General features: G+C 45.3%; 1 protein-coding gene across 2 annotated transcripts in view; it reads right to left on the reverse strand.

Annotated features, from left to right (window-relative positions):
• Positions 1–17523, reverse strand: part of LOC140209887 (voltage-dependent L-type calcium channel subunit alpha-1S-like) — a 419288-nt gene that overhangs the window by 185070 nt on the left and 216695 nt on the right. For both annotated transcript variants that reach the window (XM_072278518.1, XM_072278519.1), the window contains exons 17-21: positions 13849–13981; positions 11987–12116; positions 8386–8445; positions 2522–2628; positions 300–387 (exon numbers count right to left, since the gene is read on the reverse strand). In XM_072278518.1, the coding sequence (XP_072134619.1) occupies positions 300–387; positions 2522–2628; positions 8386–8445; positions 11987–12116; positions 13849–13981 (518 nt within the window). The remainder of the gene's footprint in view (positions 1–299; positions 388–2521; positions 2629–8385; positions 8446–11986; positions 12117–13848; positions 13982–17523) is intronic.

A 17523-nucleotide genomic window follows, 5' to 3' on the forward strand; every position in this document is an offset into this window, starting at 1 on the left:
CAAACACATACGCATACATATTAACATGCAGTTACATACAAACTCACACACATAAACAAACATACACAAACTCATACACCCATACACACACCCTCTCGCACATACACTTATATGCATACACACTAACATGCATTTCCATACACACACTTATACACAAACACTTACACACACACACACTAACAAGTATTTACATACACACACTCACACACACTTATACACACACACACACACACACACATTAATATGCATTTACATACACACACTCACAACCCACACATGTTCTTTAGACTCTGCCTCACCTTTAGTCCCTTTGCTCTGTTAATTGCTCGCAGAGGTCTGAGTACACGGAGGACACGCAGAATCTTTACCACAGAGATCGCACTAGACCTAGAATAGAACAACAGCAGAGATAACCTGGTAACCTGTACTGTCAACACTGGAGTCACAGCACTACAGCACAGAATCAGGCCCTTTGGCGAATCTAGTTCATGGCAGACTTATTCTGTCTCATCCCATCGAACTGCAGCTGAACCATAAAGCTAAGTTCTAAACAAACACATTTTAGAAAGTGGACAGTGATTTCATCTTTAGCCCTTTACGATTTCCACCTGAAACCCTTTTTAACTGGGTGTCTCTAGAAATGCAGCTCGTTAGTCCCTTGCTAACAGCCACTGGACTCTGCGGTGAAAGTCTCAGGCTTCCTATATCTAGGGTGTGGACTTTGACCCCGTCAAATCTGTGAGGTTGGCTTGTCTCACCCACCCAAATCCCAGTCTGTGTGAATGCTCTGTGATTTACTGCTCCCGGTAATCGCCTGTCAGCAAGAAATAACAGCTCGAACACTGCAGACAATTATAAAGATATAAAAATGTTAACTTAAGCAAACAGATATTAAAGGAAAGAAAGCAAAAAAAACCCTAAAGGGCCCATTATACTGAAACAATCAAATGTGCACATAAGTTGGAGCTCATCTTGCACTCGTCTGTAACTCATCCACTGGACCCTGGTCTGCGTGAAAGCACACACCACCTTCCAAAAGTCACCCGAAATCCATCTCGAACAAATGGGTTCTCCCACTGGGTCGTCCCTCCCTGAAGCCATTCATCTGCACAAAGCACCTTGTACAAGAGGAACGGTATCTTCAGCCATCTTCCCTCCTTTCTTGCCCCAGCTCCTGCGAAAAGAACTTCAACCCACACCAGTGTCCCTCACAAAACCTCTCTGATCAGCATTCTCTAGAATCTTCTCCCAATTTCACCATCCTGATTGGCAGACACCATATTCCTAAGCTGAACATCAAAGCCTCTTATCTCAGCTCAAACCCATACAGGCTCTTTCAGAACTGCTAAAATGAAAAACCTACAGCATAGCAGTAAAAATCTTAACCAGGCTGTTACACACCTATCACCTGCCCGCTTCTTATTTCATCCCTCTTCCCCCATCCACCCATCTTCCACCTCACCTGGTCTCATCTGTCACTTGCAAGCGCGTCCTTCTTCCCCTCTGCCCATCTTCTTATTCTGGCTTTTGCCCCCTTCCTTTCCATGAAGGGTCTCAGCCAAAAATGCCAACTGCCTATTTCCCTCCATTAATGCTGCCTGAACTGCTGAGTTCCTTCAGCATGTGTGTGTTCCTCCTGCATTTCCAGCATCCGCAGAATCTTTTGTACTTCACCAAACAACATTGCTTTAAGACATTTTAAAATATCAAATTCCTGGGCTCACCATATTATAAAGAAGTTATGCTAGCGACTAGATTTCATTAGGAGTTTGAGCAGACCTGGTTCGTCACCAAAGGCTCTTGCAAATTTCTCGACAGATTTACCGTGGAGGAGATTAGAACTGGTTGCATCACCATCTGGTATGAAGGGCACTTCACAGAATCAGAATAAAGCTGCAGAGGATTGTAAACACAGCCAGCTCCATCACGAGTACTAGCCTCCCCAGCATCGAGGGCATCTTCAAAAGGCAGTGCTATAAAAGGGCAGCAGCCATCATTAAAGACCCCGTTACCTGGGGCATGTCCTCTTCTCATTACTGTCAGGGAGCTTTAGAAACAGCTTCTTCCTCTCCACTATCAGATTTCTGAATCTAGAAACACTACATCACTATTTTACTCATTTTCTGCACTGCTTACTTATTTATAATTTATATTTTTCTTATGACTTACCATACTGTACAAAAACAACTTTGTCAGTGATAACGAAGGATGATAAAGTTCTTGATCAGTCGAAGTACGTCTTACAGTCTTATTAAAAAAGGCAGGATGGTGGTGCAGCAGTTGGAATAACGCTATTATTGTGCCAGAGAGCCAGGCTTGACTCCTGCCACTGTCGGTAAGGAGTTTGTACTTTGTTCTCATGACCACCAGGGAGCCTTTCAGATGCTCCGGTATTCTCTCACATCCCAAAGACATACTGGTTAGTAGGTCAATTGGTCACATGAGTAAAATAGGGCGGCTCGGTACACCTCGCTAGGCCGGAAGGGACTGCTTGAAATGAAAAGTGTTTTCAAATACTCACTGGATTCCAAAGGAGATAAGAGAAACGCTGACCACAAGTAGATCAAGGATGTTGAAGTAGTTCCGGCAAAAAGAGCCTTTGTGAAGGAACGCACCATAGGTCGTCATCTGTATAGAGAGAGAAAGAGGGAGAGGGAAGTGGAGGGATGGAATGAAAGATGGCAAGGTAGTGTAAGGTAAAACGAGAGAAACAGAGAAAGTGAGTTACTATACTACAGACCGAAATGGGAAGATTCAAACACTTAATAGTGTAGTCGCGCGCAAAAGCGCTACTAAAGAAACACACGGAGTCAGAGAGAGCTGAACTCAGAATGTCTTTACTGATTCAAAATCGCGCGCTTAAATCTCCCCTCCCATGGGCCCTTGCGACCCGCGGGGCGGACGTGACGTCAAGACTGTCCCCGGAAGGTCCGCCCCAATCGGGTAGTTCCAAACGCGCTACTGCGTGTCTGCCCCCGGCTCCCGATGGCACTTTGAGTCCCGCGTGTGCTGGACACCACAGTAGCCATTTTATTTGGTACCTAATGGTCAAGAAATATCAACTGTTTATAGATGTTGATCGACCTGCCGAGTTTCTCCAGCATTTTGTCCATATTGCTTGTAAACTCGCATTAATTTGGAGATTAAAAAGCATGCATGTACACTCAGTGCCTGCTTTACCTAATAAAGTGGCCACTGTGTGTACGTTCGTGGTCTTCTGCTGCTGTAGCTCATCCACTTCAAGGCTTGATGTGTTGCGTGTTCAGAAAAGCTCTTCTGCACACCACTGTTGTAACGTGTAATCATTTGAATTACTGTCACCTTCCTGTCAGTTTGAACCAGCTTGGCCATTCTCCTCTGATTTCTCTCACTGATAAAGAACTCATTCACTGCATGTTTTTCACACCATTTCCCATAAACTCTAGAGACTGTTGCATGTGAAAATCCCAGATCATCAGTTTCTGAGATACTTAGATCACCCTATATGGCACTAACAATCAAAATCATTTAGATCACATTTCTTCTCCATTTTGATGTTTGGTCTGAACAACAACCGAACCTCTTTGACCAGGCCTGTAGGGCTTTATGCATTGAGTTGATGCCACATGACTAGACATTTGCATTAATGAGCAGGTTTGTTATACTTAATGAAGAGCACAAAGTGTTGAGTCATGCACCACAGAATGAGCTCTTCAACCCAACTAGTCCACACTGAACAAGACGGCCATCCAAACCAGTCCCATTTGCCTGCTCGCTCCATATGCTTCAATGCCCTTCCAACCCAAGTCAATCCAAACCAGTCCCATTTGCCTGCTCGCTCCATATGCTTCAATACCCTTCCAACCCACGTCAAATCCAGCTGCATGCACAGTTATAGAGTCACAGAACAGGCCTTTTGGCCCATCTAGTCTATTCTGCCTAGTCCCATCAACCAGCACCTGGACCATATCCCTCCAGGCCCCTCCCAAACTTCTCTTACAGTTGCAGTCAAACCTGCATACACCACATCCACAGGCAGCTCATTCCACACTCACACCACCCTCTGAATGAAGACGTTCCCTTAAATATTTCACCTTGCATTCTTAACCTCTAGTTCTCGTCTCACGTGACTTGAGATGAATAAGCCTGCTTGCATTTATCCTATCAATACCACTCATGATTTGCACACCACTATCAAATCGCCTCTCATTTTACGTTCTAGGGAATAAAGTCCTAATCTGTTCAACCTTTCTCTACAACTCAAGTCCTCAAGTCCCGTCAACATCCTTGTAAGTATTTTTCTGCACTCTTTCAAGTCACGTCAGAATCAGAGAGATGTTATTCAGGGATGAGATATTCTAGCTCAGGGTCTCAGAGTTCCGAGTTCAATCCTGGACACCTCTGTGTGTTCCTCGTGGAATGTGGTTTTCCCCAGGTGCTCTAGATCAGCGGTCCCCAACCACCAGGCCGTGGACCGGTACCGGGCCGCAAAGCATACGCTACCGGGCCATGAGGAAATGATATGATTTGGCGATATGAGTCAGCTGCACCTTTCCTCATTCCGTGTCACGCCCACTGTTGAGCCATTACGCATGCGAGGTCATTACCCACGCATCATCCATGTCAGCACGGGAAGGAGATCAACTCCTCGAGCTTGCAAATGATGGCGGGCTGAAAGGTATGTTTGACATAACATCTCTGCCGGCATTCTGGATCAAAGTCAAGGCTGAATATCCTGAGATAGCCACGAAAGCACTCAAAAAGTTGCTTCCAACATATTTCTGCGAGGCGGAGTTTTCTGCAATGAATGCAACGAAAACTAAACTGTGGAATAGACTAGACATAAGGAACCCCCTTCGAGTATCGCTGTCTCCCATCACCCCTCGATAGGACCGTCTTCTTGCAGGAAAACAAGCCCAGGGCTCCCACTGATTCAGCGATATTGGTGTGTTGCAATGATTTTATATGTTCATACGGGAAAATATGTGCTGTGTGTTTAATATCCAAATGTTACTTAAAACGTTATGATGCTATTGTTATATAACCATGTAACAATTACAGCACGGAAACAGGCCATCTCTGCCCTTCTAGTCCGTGCCGAACGCTACTCTCACCTAGTCCCACCGACCTGCACTCAGCCCATAACTCTCCATTCCTTTCCTGTCCATATACCTATCCAATTTTTCTTTAAATGATGATATCGAACCTGCCTGTACCACTTCTACTGGAAGTTCATTCAACACTTACTTCAAGCTCCCCTGATAATTGACTTATCACTATATTCATGCGAAGAAAATATGCGTGGTGTGTTTAATTTTGTTCGATAAACCCTTTTGGAAACGAAACTGAGTGTATTAGCCACGTATCACCTATATTCCGGTCGTGATTAACACCCCCCCCCCCACCGACAAGAATTGCCAAAACGATTCGCAGAAAAAATAATCGGGAGGGTGCCCGCGCAAGGCTTCATGGTCATTGTAGTCTTTCTCTGGGTAAACACAACGTATTTGACTGCTACTCTTGTCCGTTGGCAACCCTACCACCCCACCCCCCCGGGTCGGCCGGTCCGCAAGAATATTGTCAATATTAAACCGGTCCGCAGTGCACAAAAGGTTGGGGACCCCTGTCCTGGATTGCTCCTGCAGTCCAAACAGAGGTCAACTAAGAATTGTAAAATGCCCTGCAGTTAGGTCAGGGTTAAATTAGGGGTTTGCTGGGCAGTGCAGTTCAAAGGGAAGGAAGGAAGGATAGATAGATAAAATAACATAATAAATTGGATAATACAGGTTAAGTACACCTGATCTGAAATTCCAAAATCCAAAAACCTCTGAAATCTGAATTTTTTTTTCAGCACTGACAGGATGTTACAAATGGAAAATTCTGGAAGGGGCTGGGAAGGTTCCCAGGCAATGCACAGGGTCTCTGTGCACCACAGGCAGATCTGAGAAGTGACCTCACATAATAAAAAACAGAAAATCACTGCATAAAGTGAAAATGAAGATTGTGATTGTGTATTGAAAGAAAGGATTCGTCAGCTTCAGAGTAACACGAATGGAATGCTGATCATGAAAACAAGAAAAGACAACACGACAAACTGAAAATTGAAGTTAATTGTTCCATGCACAAAATTATTAAAAATATTACATAAAACTACCCCCCCCCATCATAGTTGCTGTGGAACTGGCAGCTGTTTGAAATCGATGGCAGATATGAAGCCATTCTCAGTGCTGGAAGCCAGTAATAGATGTGGTTGTGGATAGCCATTCAACTCTGACAGTCTGTGGAGGACCAAGCCCCTTCATTTCAGACTGTGCTCGAACTGCAGACTGCTCACTCTGCGAGCTTCACACCAGCTGTATACGTGACGTAAATAAATTCCACATTTAGATGTGGCTCCATCCACAAGGTATCACATTATATAGTTGCAAATATTCCAAAGTCCGAAACACTTCCAGCCCCAAGCATTTCAGATAAGGGATGCTCAACCTGTATGCATAACATCGTCTGATTTACACATTTAACTCATTCCGTCACAAATCACTTCCACCTCATTAACGGGATGGCAGAGTTTAGACAGCAGAAACTGTATTGTATAACTGCTAACACATCATGGTGAATAGCAACTACCCTCTGGGGTGAACAAAGCCTGAAGCTGCTGGTAGCTCCGGTCATTCGAGAGGTTTTTAAAGGGTCAAGCAAGTCAGCTAAAGCAAAGAAACACAGGCCTTGATGGACTTCAATCTGGAAATACGGAGGAACACTTCCCACACCAAGGAGCAGTGAGAAGGAGCTCCAACTGATCTCAGTCTCCAGAGGGAAGCTCATCATTTGGGGTGGGGGGGAGCACAGTAGCATAATGGTTAGCGCATTATTACAGCACCAGAGGCATGCGTTCAAATGATGATGTTGTCTGTAAGACGTCTGTGCATTCTCACCATCAGCTGCATCTGTTTCCACCAGGTTCTCCAGTTTCCCCCCCACACTCTAAAGATGTATGGGTTTCCTCCAGATACTCCAGTTCTCTCCCACACTCTAAAGATGTACGGGTTTCCTCCAGATACTCCAGTTTCCCCCCACACTCTAAAGACGTACGGGTTTCCTCCGGGTTCTGCACTTTCCCCCCACACTCTAAGGACAAACGGATATCCTCCAGATACTCGAGATTCCCCCAGACTCTAAAGACATACAGGTTTCCTCCAGACACTCCAGTTTCCCCCCACACTCTAAAGATGTACAGGTTTCCTCTGGGTTCTCCAGTTTCCCACCACACTCTAAAGACATACGCATTTCCTCCAGATACTCCAGTTTCCCACCACACTCTAAAGACATACGCATTTCCTCCAGATACTCCAGTTTCCCAGCACACTCTAAAGACGTACGGGTTTCCTCCAGATACTCCAGTTCCCTCCCACACTCTAAAGACGTACGGGTTTCCTCCAGATACTGCAGTTTCGCCCCACACTCTGAAGACGTACAGATTAGTAAGTTAATTGCTCACATGGGTGTAATTTGGCAGTGCAGATTCATTGGGAGGAAAGGGCCAGTAATCGTGCTGTGTCTCTAAATATCCTATTTGCCGATGAGTAGGTACTCGTGACCCACTGACATAAATCTTATAAACATAAAGATTCTGAATGCCAAGTTCAGATTCACTGGTGCAGTAACAGTATTGAGCAAACCGCTATGCATCTACCGTGGGAATAAATTATAGATTTTTTTTAGATGCCTGAATCCCACAAAACATTTGGGAAGAAAGGATAAATATATAGGACTTGGGAGTAGAATTAGGCCATTTAGCCCATCAAGTGTCCTCTGGCATTTGATCAAGACTGATTTATTATCCGTATCAGCCCCATTCGCCGACATTCTCCCCGTATCCTTTTACCACCCTTACTAATCAAGAATCTATCAAGCACGAGGAATTCTGCAGATGCTGGAAATTCAAACAACACACATCAAAGTTGCTGGTGAAGGCAGCAGGCCAGGCAGCATCTCTAGGAAGAAGTACAGTCGACGTTTCGGATCTCTTACTAGCTCTTCTTTCAGTTAGTCCTGACGAAGGGTCTCGGCCCGAAACGTCGACTGTTTTCTGGTTTCTTGCTTTGTGACTGCCTGTAAGCAGAGAAATCTCAAGGCTGTATAATTTATATATAGTTTTATAATAAATGTACTTCGAATCTTTGAATTTAAATCCATTCTTCCTGGGCCTTTCAATATTTGGTAGGTTTTTTCAATGAGATCCCTCCTCATTCTCCTGATATTTAGATAAAGAGACAATAACGAGAGCTAGGCTGTATAGTGTAAACAATTAAGAGATTGATTGATTAGGAATGATAGGCAAATAAACAGAGAGACTCAGATACTGAGTTCAATTGACATACAGACAGATGAAAGTAAGTGCGTTACCTTCAGCACAATTTCCATGGTGAATATGGCAGTAAAAGCAATGTCAAAGTAGGCCAGGACCTGTAGGAAAAATAGTATCAGCAGTTGTTTAACATTTATTACAGCAGTTTGGTCAAGAAATGTCAAAGTACAATGTAGGTGGCATTTGGTTAAGTGGTAGCATCACCGTCTGGTACAGAGGGGCCACTGCACAGAGAATTGTAAACAGCCAGTTCCGTTATGGGCACTAGCCTCCCCAGCATCGCATACATCTTCAGAAAGTGATGCCTCAAAAAGGCAGCATCGGTCACTGAGGATGCTCACCACCCAGGACATGCCCTCTTCACATTGCTGTGATCAAGGCGGTGGTACAAGTGACTGAAGACATACACTCAAGATTTTAGGAACAGCTTCTTCCCTCCACCATCAGACTTCTGAATAAACAATGAACACTACCTCAACATCTTTTGTTCCTTTTTGTTCTCATTTTGTACTACTGTTTAATGTAATATGTACATTTGCAGATGTAATGCAATTCTATATAATTAGATTATTAAACATACAGTGTGTACATAGAACATTGAATAGTACAGCACAGTACAGACACTTTGGCCCACAATGTTGTGCCGACCCTCAAACCCCATATAACACCCCACCTTAAATTCCACCATATACCTATCTAGTATCTCTTAAATTTCACTAGTGTATCTGCCTCCACCACTGACTGAGGCAGTGCATTCCAGGCACCAACCACTCTCTGAGTGAAAAACCATCCTCTAATATCCTCCTTGAACTTCCCACCCCTTACCTTAAAGCCATGTCCTCTTGTATTGAGCAGCGGTGCCCTGGGGAAGAGGCACTGGCTGTCCACTCTGTCTATTCCTCTGAATATCTTGTATACCTCTACCATGTCTCCTCTCATCCTCCTTCTCTTCAAAGAGTAAAGCCCTAGCTCCCTTAATCTCTGATCATAATGCACACTCTCTAAACTAGGCAGCATCCTGGTAAATCTCCTCTGTACCCTTTCCAATGCTTCCACATCCTTCCTATAGTGAGGCGACCAGAAATGGACACAGTACTCCAAGTGTGGCCTAACCATAGTTTTATAGAGCTGCATCATTACCTCACGACTCTTAAACTCTATCCCTCGACTTATGAAAGCTAACACCCCATAAGCTTTCTTAACTACCCTATCTACCTGTGAGGCAACTTTCAGGGATCTGTTGACATTTACCCCCAGGTCCCTCTGCTGCTCCAGACTACCAAGTATCCTGCCATTTACTTTCTACTCTGCCTTGGAGTTTGTCCTTCCAAAATGTACCACCTCACACTTCTCTGGGTTGAACTCCATCTGCCACTTCTCAGCCCACTTCTGCAACCTATCAATGCCTCTCTGCAATCTTCAACAATCCTCTACACTATCTACAACACCACCAACCTTTGTGACGTCTGCAAACTTGCCAACCCACCCTTCTACGCCCACATCCAGGTCATTAATAAAAATCATGAAAAGTAAAGGTCCTAGGACCGATCCTTGTGGGACACCACCGGTCACAACCCTCCAATCCGAATGTACTCCCTCCACCACAACCCTCTGCCTTCTACAGGCAAGCCAATTCTGAATCCGCTTGGTCAAAGTTTCCTGGATCCCATGCCTTCTGACTTTCTGAATAAGCTTCCCATGTGGAACCTTGTCAAATGCCTTACTAAAATCCATGTAGATCACATCCACTGCACTACCCTCATCTATATGCCTGGTCACCTCCTCAAAGAACTCTATCAGGCTTGTTAAGACACGATCTGCCCTTCACAAAGCCATGCTGACTGTCCCTGATCAGACCATGATTCTCTAAGTGCCCATAGATCCTATCTCTAAGAATCTTTTCCAACAGCTTTCCCACCACAGACGCAAGGCTCACTGGTCTATAACTACCCGAACTATCCCTACTACCTTTTTTGAACAAGGGGACAACATTTGCCTCCCTCCAATCCTCTGGTACCATTCCTGGGGACAACGAGGACATAAAGATCCTAGCCAGAGGCTCAGCAATCTCTTCCCTCACCTCGTGGAGCAGCCTGGGGAATATTCTGTCAGGCCCCGGGGACTTATCCGTCCTAATGTATTTTAACAACTCCAACACCTCCTCTCCCTTAATATCAACATGCTCCAGAACATCAACCTCACTCATATTGTCCACACCATCATCAAGTTCCCTCTCATTGGTGAACACCGAAGAAAAGTATTCATTGAGGACCTCGCTCACTTCCACAGCCTCCAGGCACAACTTCCCACCTTTATCTCTAATCGGTCCTACCTTTACTCCTGTCATCCTTTTGTTCTTCACATAATTGAAGAATGCCTTGGGGTTTTCCTTTACCCTACTTGCCAAGGCCTTCTCATGCCCCCTTCTTGCTCTTCTCAGCCCCTTCTTAAGCTCCTATCTTGCTTCCCTATATTCCTCAATAGACCCATCTGATCCTTGCTTCCTAAACCTCATGTATGCGCCTTCTTCCACCTGACTAGATTCTCCATCTCACTTGTCACCCATGGTTCCTTCACCCTACCATTCTTTATCTTCCTCATCAGGACAAATTTATCCCTAACATTCTGCAAGAGATCCCTAAACATCGACCACATGTCCATAGTACATTTCCCTGCAAAAACATCATCCCAATTCACACCCGCAAGTTCTAGCCTTATAGCCCCATAATTTGCCCTTCCCCAATTAAAGATTTTTCTGTCCTTTCTGATTCTATCCTTTTCCATGACAATGCTAAAGGCCAGGGAGCAGTGATCACTGTCCCCTAGATGCTCACCCACTGAGAGATCTTTGACCTGACCCAGTTCATTACCTAGTACTAGATCTAGTATGGCATTCCCCCTAGACGGCCTATCAACATACTGTGACAGGAATCCATCCTGGACACACTTAACAAACTCTGCCCCGTCTAAACCCTTGGAACTAATCAGGTGCCAATCAATATTAGAGAAGTTAAAGTCACCCATGATAACAACCCTGTTATTTTTGCACCTTTCCAAAATCTGCCTCCCAATCTGCTCCTCGGTATCTCTGCTGCTACCAGGGGGCCTATAGAATACTCCCAATAGAGTAACTGCTCCCTTCCTGTTCCTGACTTCCACCCATACTGACTCAAAAGAGGATTCTGCTGCATTACTCACCCTTTCTGTAGCCGTAATAGTATCCCTGACCAGTAATGCCACCCCTTCTCCCCTTTTTCACCCCTCTCTATCCCTTTTAAAGCACTGAAATCCAGGAATATTGAGAATCCATTCCTGCCCCGGTGCCAGCCAAGCCTCTGTAATGGCCACTACATCATAATTCCATGTATGTATCCAAGCTCTCAGTTCATCACCTTTGTTCCTGATGCTTCTTGCATTGAATTACATGCACTTTAGCCCTTCTACCTTACTACCTTTACACCGTTTATTCTGCTTCTCTTTCCTCAAAGCCTCTCTATATGATAGATCTGGCAATATATTTTGCAATTTACAGATTTTTATTATGTATTACAACGTACTGCTACTACAAAACAACATATTTCACGATATAGGCCAGTGATGATAAGCCTGATTCTGAGAAGCCAGAGGGAAAGCTCTCACCTGGTTGCGAAAGGAGTCCGCTCGGATGGGATCTTCAGCAGCCAGTGAAATGCTGCTGAGTAGAATGAAGAGGAGGATGAAGTTGGTGAATGTGGTGGCATTGATCGCTCGGTGACATAATTTGCGTAATCTGGGAGAGAGGGGAACAAAACAGGGTCGGTTAGTAAACAAGGAGAGAGTCTGAAGAGGAGAAGATCAAAAGATGGCTATAGTTTTTCTTACTTTGGAAGTCTAGGCACAAGAGATACAGAAGTGTGAATTGATTCACTTTGGAAGGTCAAACTTGAAGGCAGAGTACAGGGTTAATGGCAATGTGGAGGAACAGAGAGATCTTGGACTGACATCCATAGATCCCTCAAAGTTGCTGCACAAGTTGATCAGGAAGACCATAAGACAAAGGGGCAGAATTAGGCCATTGAGTCTGCTCCGCCATTCCACATGGCTGATTTCGGATCCAACTTAACCCCATACACCTGCCTTCTTGCCATATCCTTTGATGCCCTGACTGATCAGGAAACTATCAATTTTCACTTAAAATATACCCATGGACTTGGCCTCCACTACAGTCTGTGATAGAGCATTCCATAGATTCACTACTCTGGCTAAAAAAAATTACTCCTTACCTCTGTTCTAAAGGATTGCCCCTCAGTTTTGAGGCTGTGCCCTCTAGTTCTGGATACCTCCACCATATGAAACATTCTCTCCACATCCACCCCACCTAGCCCTTTCAAAATTCGGTAGGTTTCAATGAGATCCCCCCGCGTTCTTCTAAATTCCAGTGAGTACAGGACAAAGCTGCTAAACACTCATGTGCTAACTCATTCACTCCGGGAATCATCCTTGTGCACCTCCAGCAGACTGCCTCCAATGAAAACATTCCTTCTGAGATATGGGGCCCAAAAAGGTGGCATATGGTATGTTGGCCTTCTATAGTCAGGGGATTGTGTTCAAGAGCCCTGTGGTAATGTTGGAGTTCTATAAAACTCGGTGGGGCGGCACTGATGCTTTTTTGCTGGTGGGGGGGGGGTCGTTGCTTTGCTGCTGCTTACTCTTGGGGGGGTTGGGGGTGCTTTAGGGTTCTAACATTTAACTGTCATTCATTCTGTGGAGCACTCCCCTGTTTTCGTGGATGTTTGCAAAGTAAAAGAATTTCAGGATGTATAATGTATACATTTCTCTGACATTAAATGTACCTTTGAAGTCTGGTTAGACCACATTTGGAATATTGTGTTCAGTTATAGTAAGGATGGGGAAGCTCTAGAAAGGGTGCAGAGGAGATTTGCCTGGATTAGAGAGCATGCCTTACGGCAATAGGCTGAGTAAGGAAGGGCTTTTTTCTTTGGAGCAAAGGAAGATGAAAGGTAACTTGGGTAGCATCCAACGTGATAGCAAGAACACGAGCTTCTCCAGCTTCCAGTAACTTCTCCCCCTTCCTCTTCTGTCTTCTTCCATTCTCCATTCTGCTTACCCTCTCATCCCACACCTGCCCATCATCTTCTTCTGGTGCCCCTCCTCCTTCCCATTCTCCCCTTGTTCACTCTCCTCTCCTATCAGCTTCCTTCTTCTTCAGCTCTTACCTTTTCCACCTATCACCTCCCAGCTTCTTACCTCATCAACCCCTCCCCCACTCACCCACCTTCCCCCTCACTTGGTCTCACCTATCACCTGTCAGCTTGTACTCTTTCCCCTCCTCCAACCTTCTTATTCTGACTTCTTTCCCCTTCCTTTCCAGTCCTGATTAAGGGTCTCAGCCTGAAACGTTGGCTGTTAATTCCACTCCACAGGTGCTGAGTGGCCTGCTGAGTTCCTCCGGTGTTTTGTGTGTGTTCATCTGCAGAATCTCTTGTGTTCTGGATACCTACTTGTTTTCAGGACCGAAGATGAAGAAGGAGCTGGCGTTGGGCATGGGCACAGCCTTCTCTTTCAGCTGGAGCTCGGTGAGAGGTCGAGGTCGCGGACTTAGTGGGAACTCTGGTTCCTCCTCCTCGTCATCACCTGTGGAACAAAGAACAGCGAGGAGAGCGAGAGCAGTAAATTCATCAAGCTCCTACCACCACTCCAGACCACCATCATCCTGCCTCCTTCATCCAGTTCCCACACATTTTTTAATGATTAGCTCCATTTCTCGCGTGTACATCCAGATATTCTGTGAAATGTGTCGCTTGCGTCAACTATCAGCACACTCTGAGGATGTTCTGGATGCAGCCCGCAAGCGTTATCACACTTCTGGTACCAACATAGCCATGTTCGCAACTCACTAACTTCAAACCGTACGTCTTTGGAGTGTGGGAAGAAATCAGAGCACCCGGAGGAAATCACATAGACATGCCCGCAACTCACTAACCCCAAACCATATGCCTTTGGAGTGTGGGAGGAAACCAGAGCACCCGGAGGAAATCACACAGCCATGGTAGCGTAGTGGTTAGCGCAACACTGTATGATGCCTATGATCATCGATTGGGGTTCAATTTCTACCATGGTTGGTAGAAGTTTGCACCACGTTCTCCACGTGACGTGCGAGTTTCCTCCCACATTCCAAAGGTATATGGGTTAGGATTAGTGAGTTGTGGGTAATGCAATGTTGGCATAGACTCGGAGAAGGAAGTCTGAGAATCAGAGCGGAAGCGCAGCAGAAGCCATTTTGAATTTTTCAATTTTTTTCATCGGAGTTCAGAGGTGGGACTGCGCAGGCGTGTGACATCAGGTAGTGAAGCGGGAAGATTTAAAAGGTCAGAAATCCTGATTCCGGTTTAATTTGGAGAAGGAAGTCTGAGAATCGGAGCAGGAGTACAGCGGAAGCCATTTTGAATTTTTTGTTTTTGTTCATCGGAATTCAGAGAGGCGGGACTGCGCAGGCGTGTGACGTCGGGCAGTGAAGCATAAGATTCAAAAGGTCCAAAATCCTGATTCGGGTTTAATTCAGAAAAGTAAGTCTGAGAATCGGAGCGGGAGTACAGCGGAAGCCATTTTGAATATTTTGTTTTTTTTCATCGGAATTCAGAGAGGCCGGACTGCGCAGGTGTGTGATGTCGGGCAGTGAAGCAGGAAGATTTAAAAGCAACACATCCTTATGTGGGCTGCGGAGTGAGCCGGGAGCAGAGTGAAGGCCTAAGGGCTTTGGCTCAACGGGCTTAGGCGGAAACGGGCAAGGCAATGTAGGTTTGGCTTTCTTTTTTTCCTGTTATTTGAGGATTACTCCCTGTGCCACGCGACAGTGAGAGTAGGAAAGCAATGAGGTGGAGGGTAAATGCATGGCTGAGGGATTGGAGCAGGGGGCAGGGATTCAGATTTCTGAATCATTGGGACGTCTTTTGGGGCAGGCGTGACCTGTACAAAAAGGACGGGTTGCACTTGAATCCTAGGGGGACCAATATCCCGGTGGGAAAATTTGCGAAGGCTACTGGGGTGACTTTAAACTAGAATGGTTGGGGGATGGGAATCAAATTGAAGAGACTAGGGGAGAGGTTAGTTCATAAATAGAGAAAGCTAGTAGACAGTGTGTGAGGGAGGATCGGCAAGGGACAGAGATCGGGAGCACTCAGACCGAAGAAGTAGGGGAGAAGGAAGAAAAAGATAATAAGATTGTTTGCTCCATTAAGGATAAACAGAGAGTAAGAGGTGGAGAGTTTCTTAAATGCATCTATTTTAATGCTAGGAGCATTGTAAGAAAGGTGGATGAGCTTAGAGCATGGATTGATACCTGGAAATATGATGTTGTAGCTATTAGTGAAACATGGTAGCAGGAGGGGTATGATTAGCAACTACATATTCCTGGATTTCGTTGCTTCAGGTGTGATAGAATAGGAGGGGCAAGAGGGGGAGGTGTTGCATTGCTTGTCAGAGAAAATATAACAGCGGTGCTCTGGCAGGATAGATTAGTGTAGTGGTCCCCAACCTTTTTTGCACTGCGGACCGGTTTAATATTGACAATATTCTTGCGGACCGGTCGACCCCGGGTGGGGGGCGGGGGGCGGGTAGGGTTGCTAATGGACAAGAGTACCAGTCAAATACGTTGTGCTTACCCAGAGAAAGACTGCAATGACCATGAGGCCTTGCGCGGGCACCACTGCGCATGCGTGCGCCTCCCGATTATTTTTCTCCCTCTGCAAGTCATTTTGCTATTCTGTTCAGGGCGGGGGGGGGGGTGCTAATCACGACCAGAATACAGCTGATAAGTGGCTAATACACTCAGTTTCGTTTCTAAAAGGGTTTATCTAACGAATTTAATATTAAACACACAACGCATATTTTCCTCGCATGAATATAGTGATAAGTCAGTTATCGGGGAGCTTGAAGTAAGTGTTGAACAAACTTCCAGTAGAAGTGGTAGAGGTAGGTTCGATATTATCATTTAAAGAAAAATTGGATAGGTATATACACAGGAAAGGAATGGAGGGTTATGGGCTGAGTGCAGGTCGGTGGGACTAGGTGAGAGTAGCGTTCGGCACGGATTAGAAGGGCAGAGATGGCCTGTTCCCGTGCTGTAATTGTTACATGGTTATATAAGTAAGTCAATAGCATTATAACATTTTAAGTAACGTTTGAATATTAAACACACAGCACATATTTTCCCCGTACTAACATATAGAATCATTGCAACACACCAATATCGGTGAATCAGTGGGAGCCCTGGGCTTGTTTCCCTGCAACGAGACGGTCCCATCAAGGGATGATGGGAGACAGCGATACTTGAAGGGTGTTTCTTATGTCCAGTCTATTCCGCAATTTAGTTTTCGTTGCATTCATTGCAGAAAACTTCGCTTCGCAGAAATACGTTGGAAGCAACGTTTTCAGTGCTTTCGTGGCTATCTCAGGATATTTAGACTTGACTTTGATCCGGAATGCTGGCAGAGATGTTATGTCAAACATACTTTTCAGCCCGCCGTCATTTGCAAGCTCGAGGAGTTGATCTCCTTCCCACGCTGACATGGATGATGCGTGGGTAATGACCTCGCGTGCGTTCAAGCTCAACAGTGCGTGACAGGGAATGAGGAAAGGTGCAGCTGACTCATATCGCCAAATCATATCATTTCCTCACGGTCCGGTAGCGTATGCTTTGCGGCAAGGTGGTTGGGGACCGCTGGATTAGTGGACTCATCTAGGGAGGCTATTTGGGTGGAATTGAGAAATGGGAATGGTCTAGTGACGCTTATAGGGGTGTATTATAGACCACCTAATGGGGAGCAAGAATTGGAGGAGGAAATTTGTAAGGAGATAGCAGATATTTGTAGTATTTGGAGTAGAAAATTTGTAAGGAGATAGCAGATATTGTGATCGTGGAAGATTTTAATTTTCCATACATCGACTGGGAAGCCCATTTTGTAAGAGGGCTGGATGGCTTGGAGTTTGTCAAATGTGTGCAAGATAGTTTTTTGCAGCAGTACATAGAGGTACCAACTAGAGAAGGGGCAGTGTTGGATCTCCTGTTAGGAAATGAGATAGGGCAGGTGATGGAAGTATGTGTTGGAGAGCACTTCGGGTCCAGTGATCACAATACCATTAGTTTCAATATAATTATGGAGAAGGATAGGACATGA

Source organism: Mobula birostris, chromosome 14 (assembly GCF_030028105.1).
Source record: "Mobula birostris isolate sMobBir1 chromosome 14, sMobBir1.hap1, whole genome shotgun sequence".
In the NCBI taxonomy this organism is placed as follows: Eukaryota; Metazoa; Chordata; class Chondrichthyes; order Myliobatiformes; family Myliobatidae; genus Mobula; species Mobula birostris.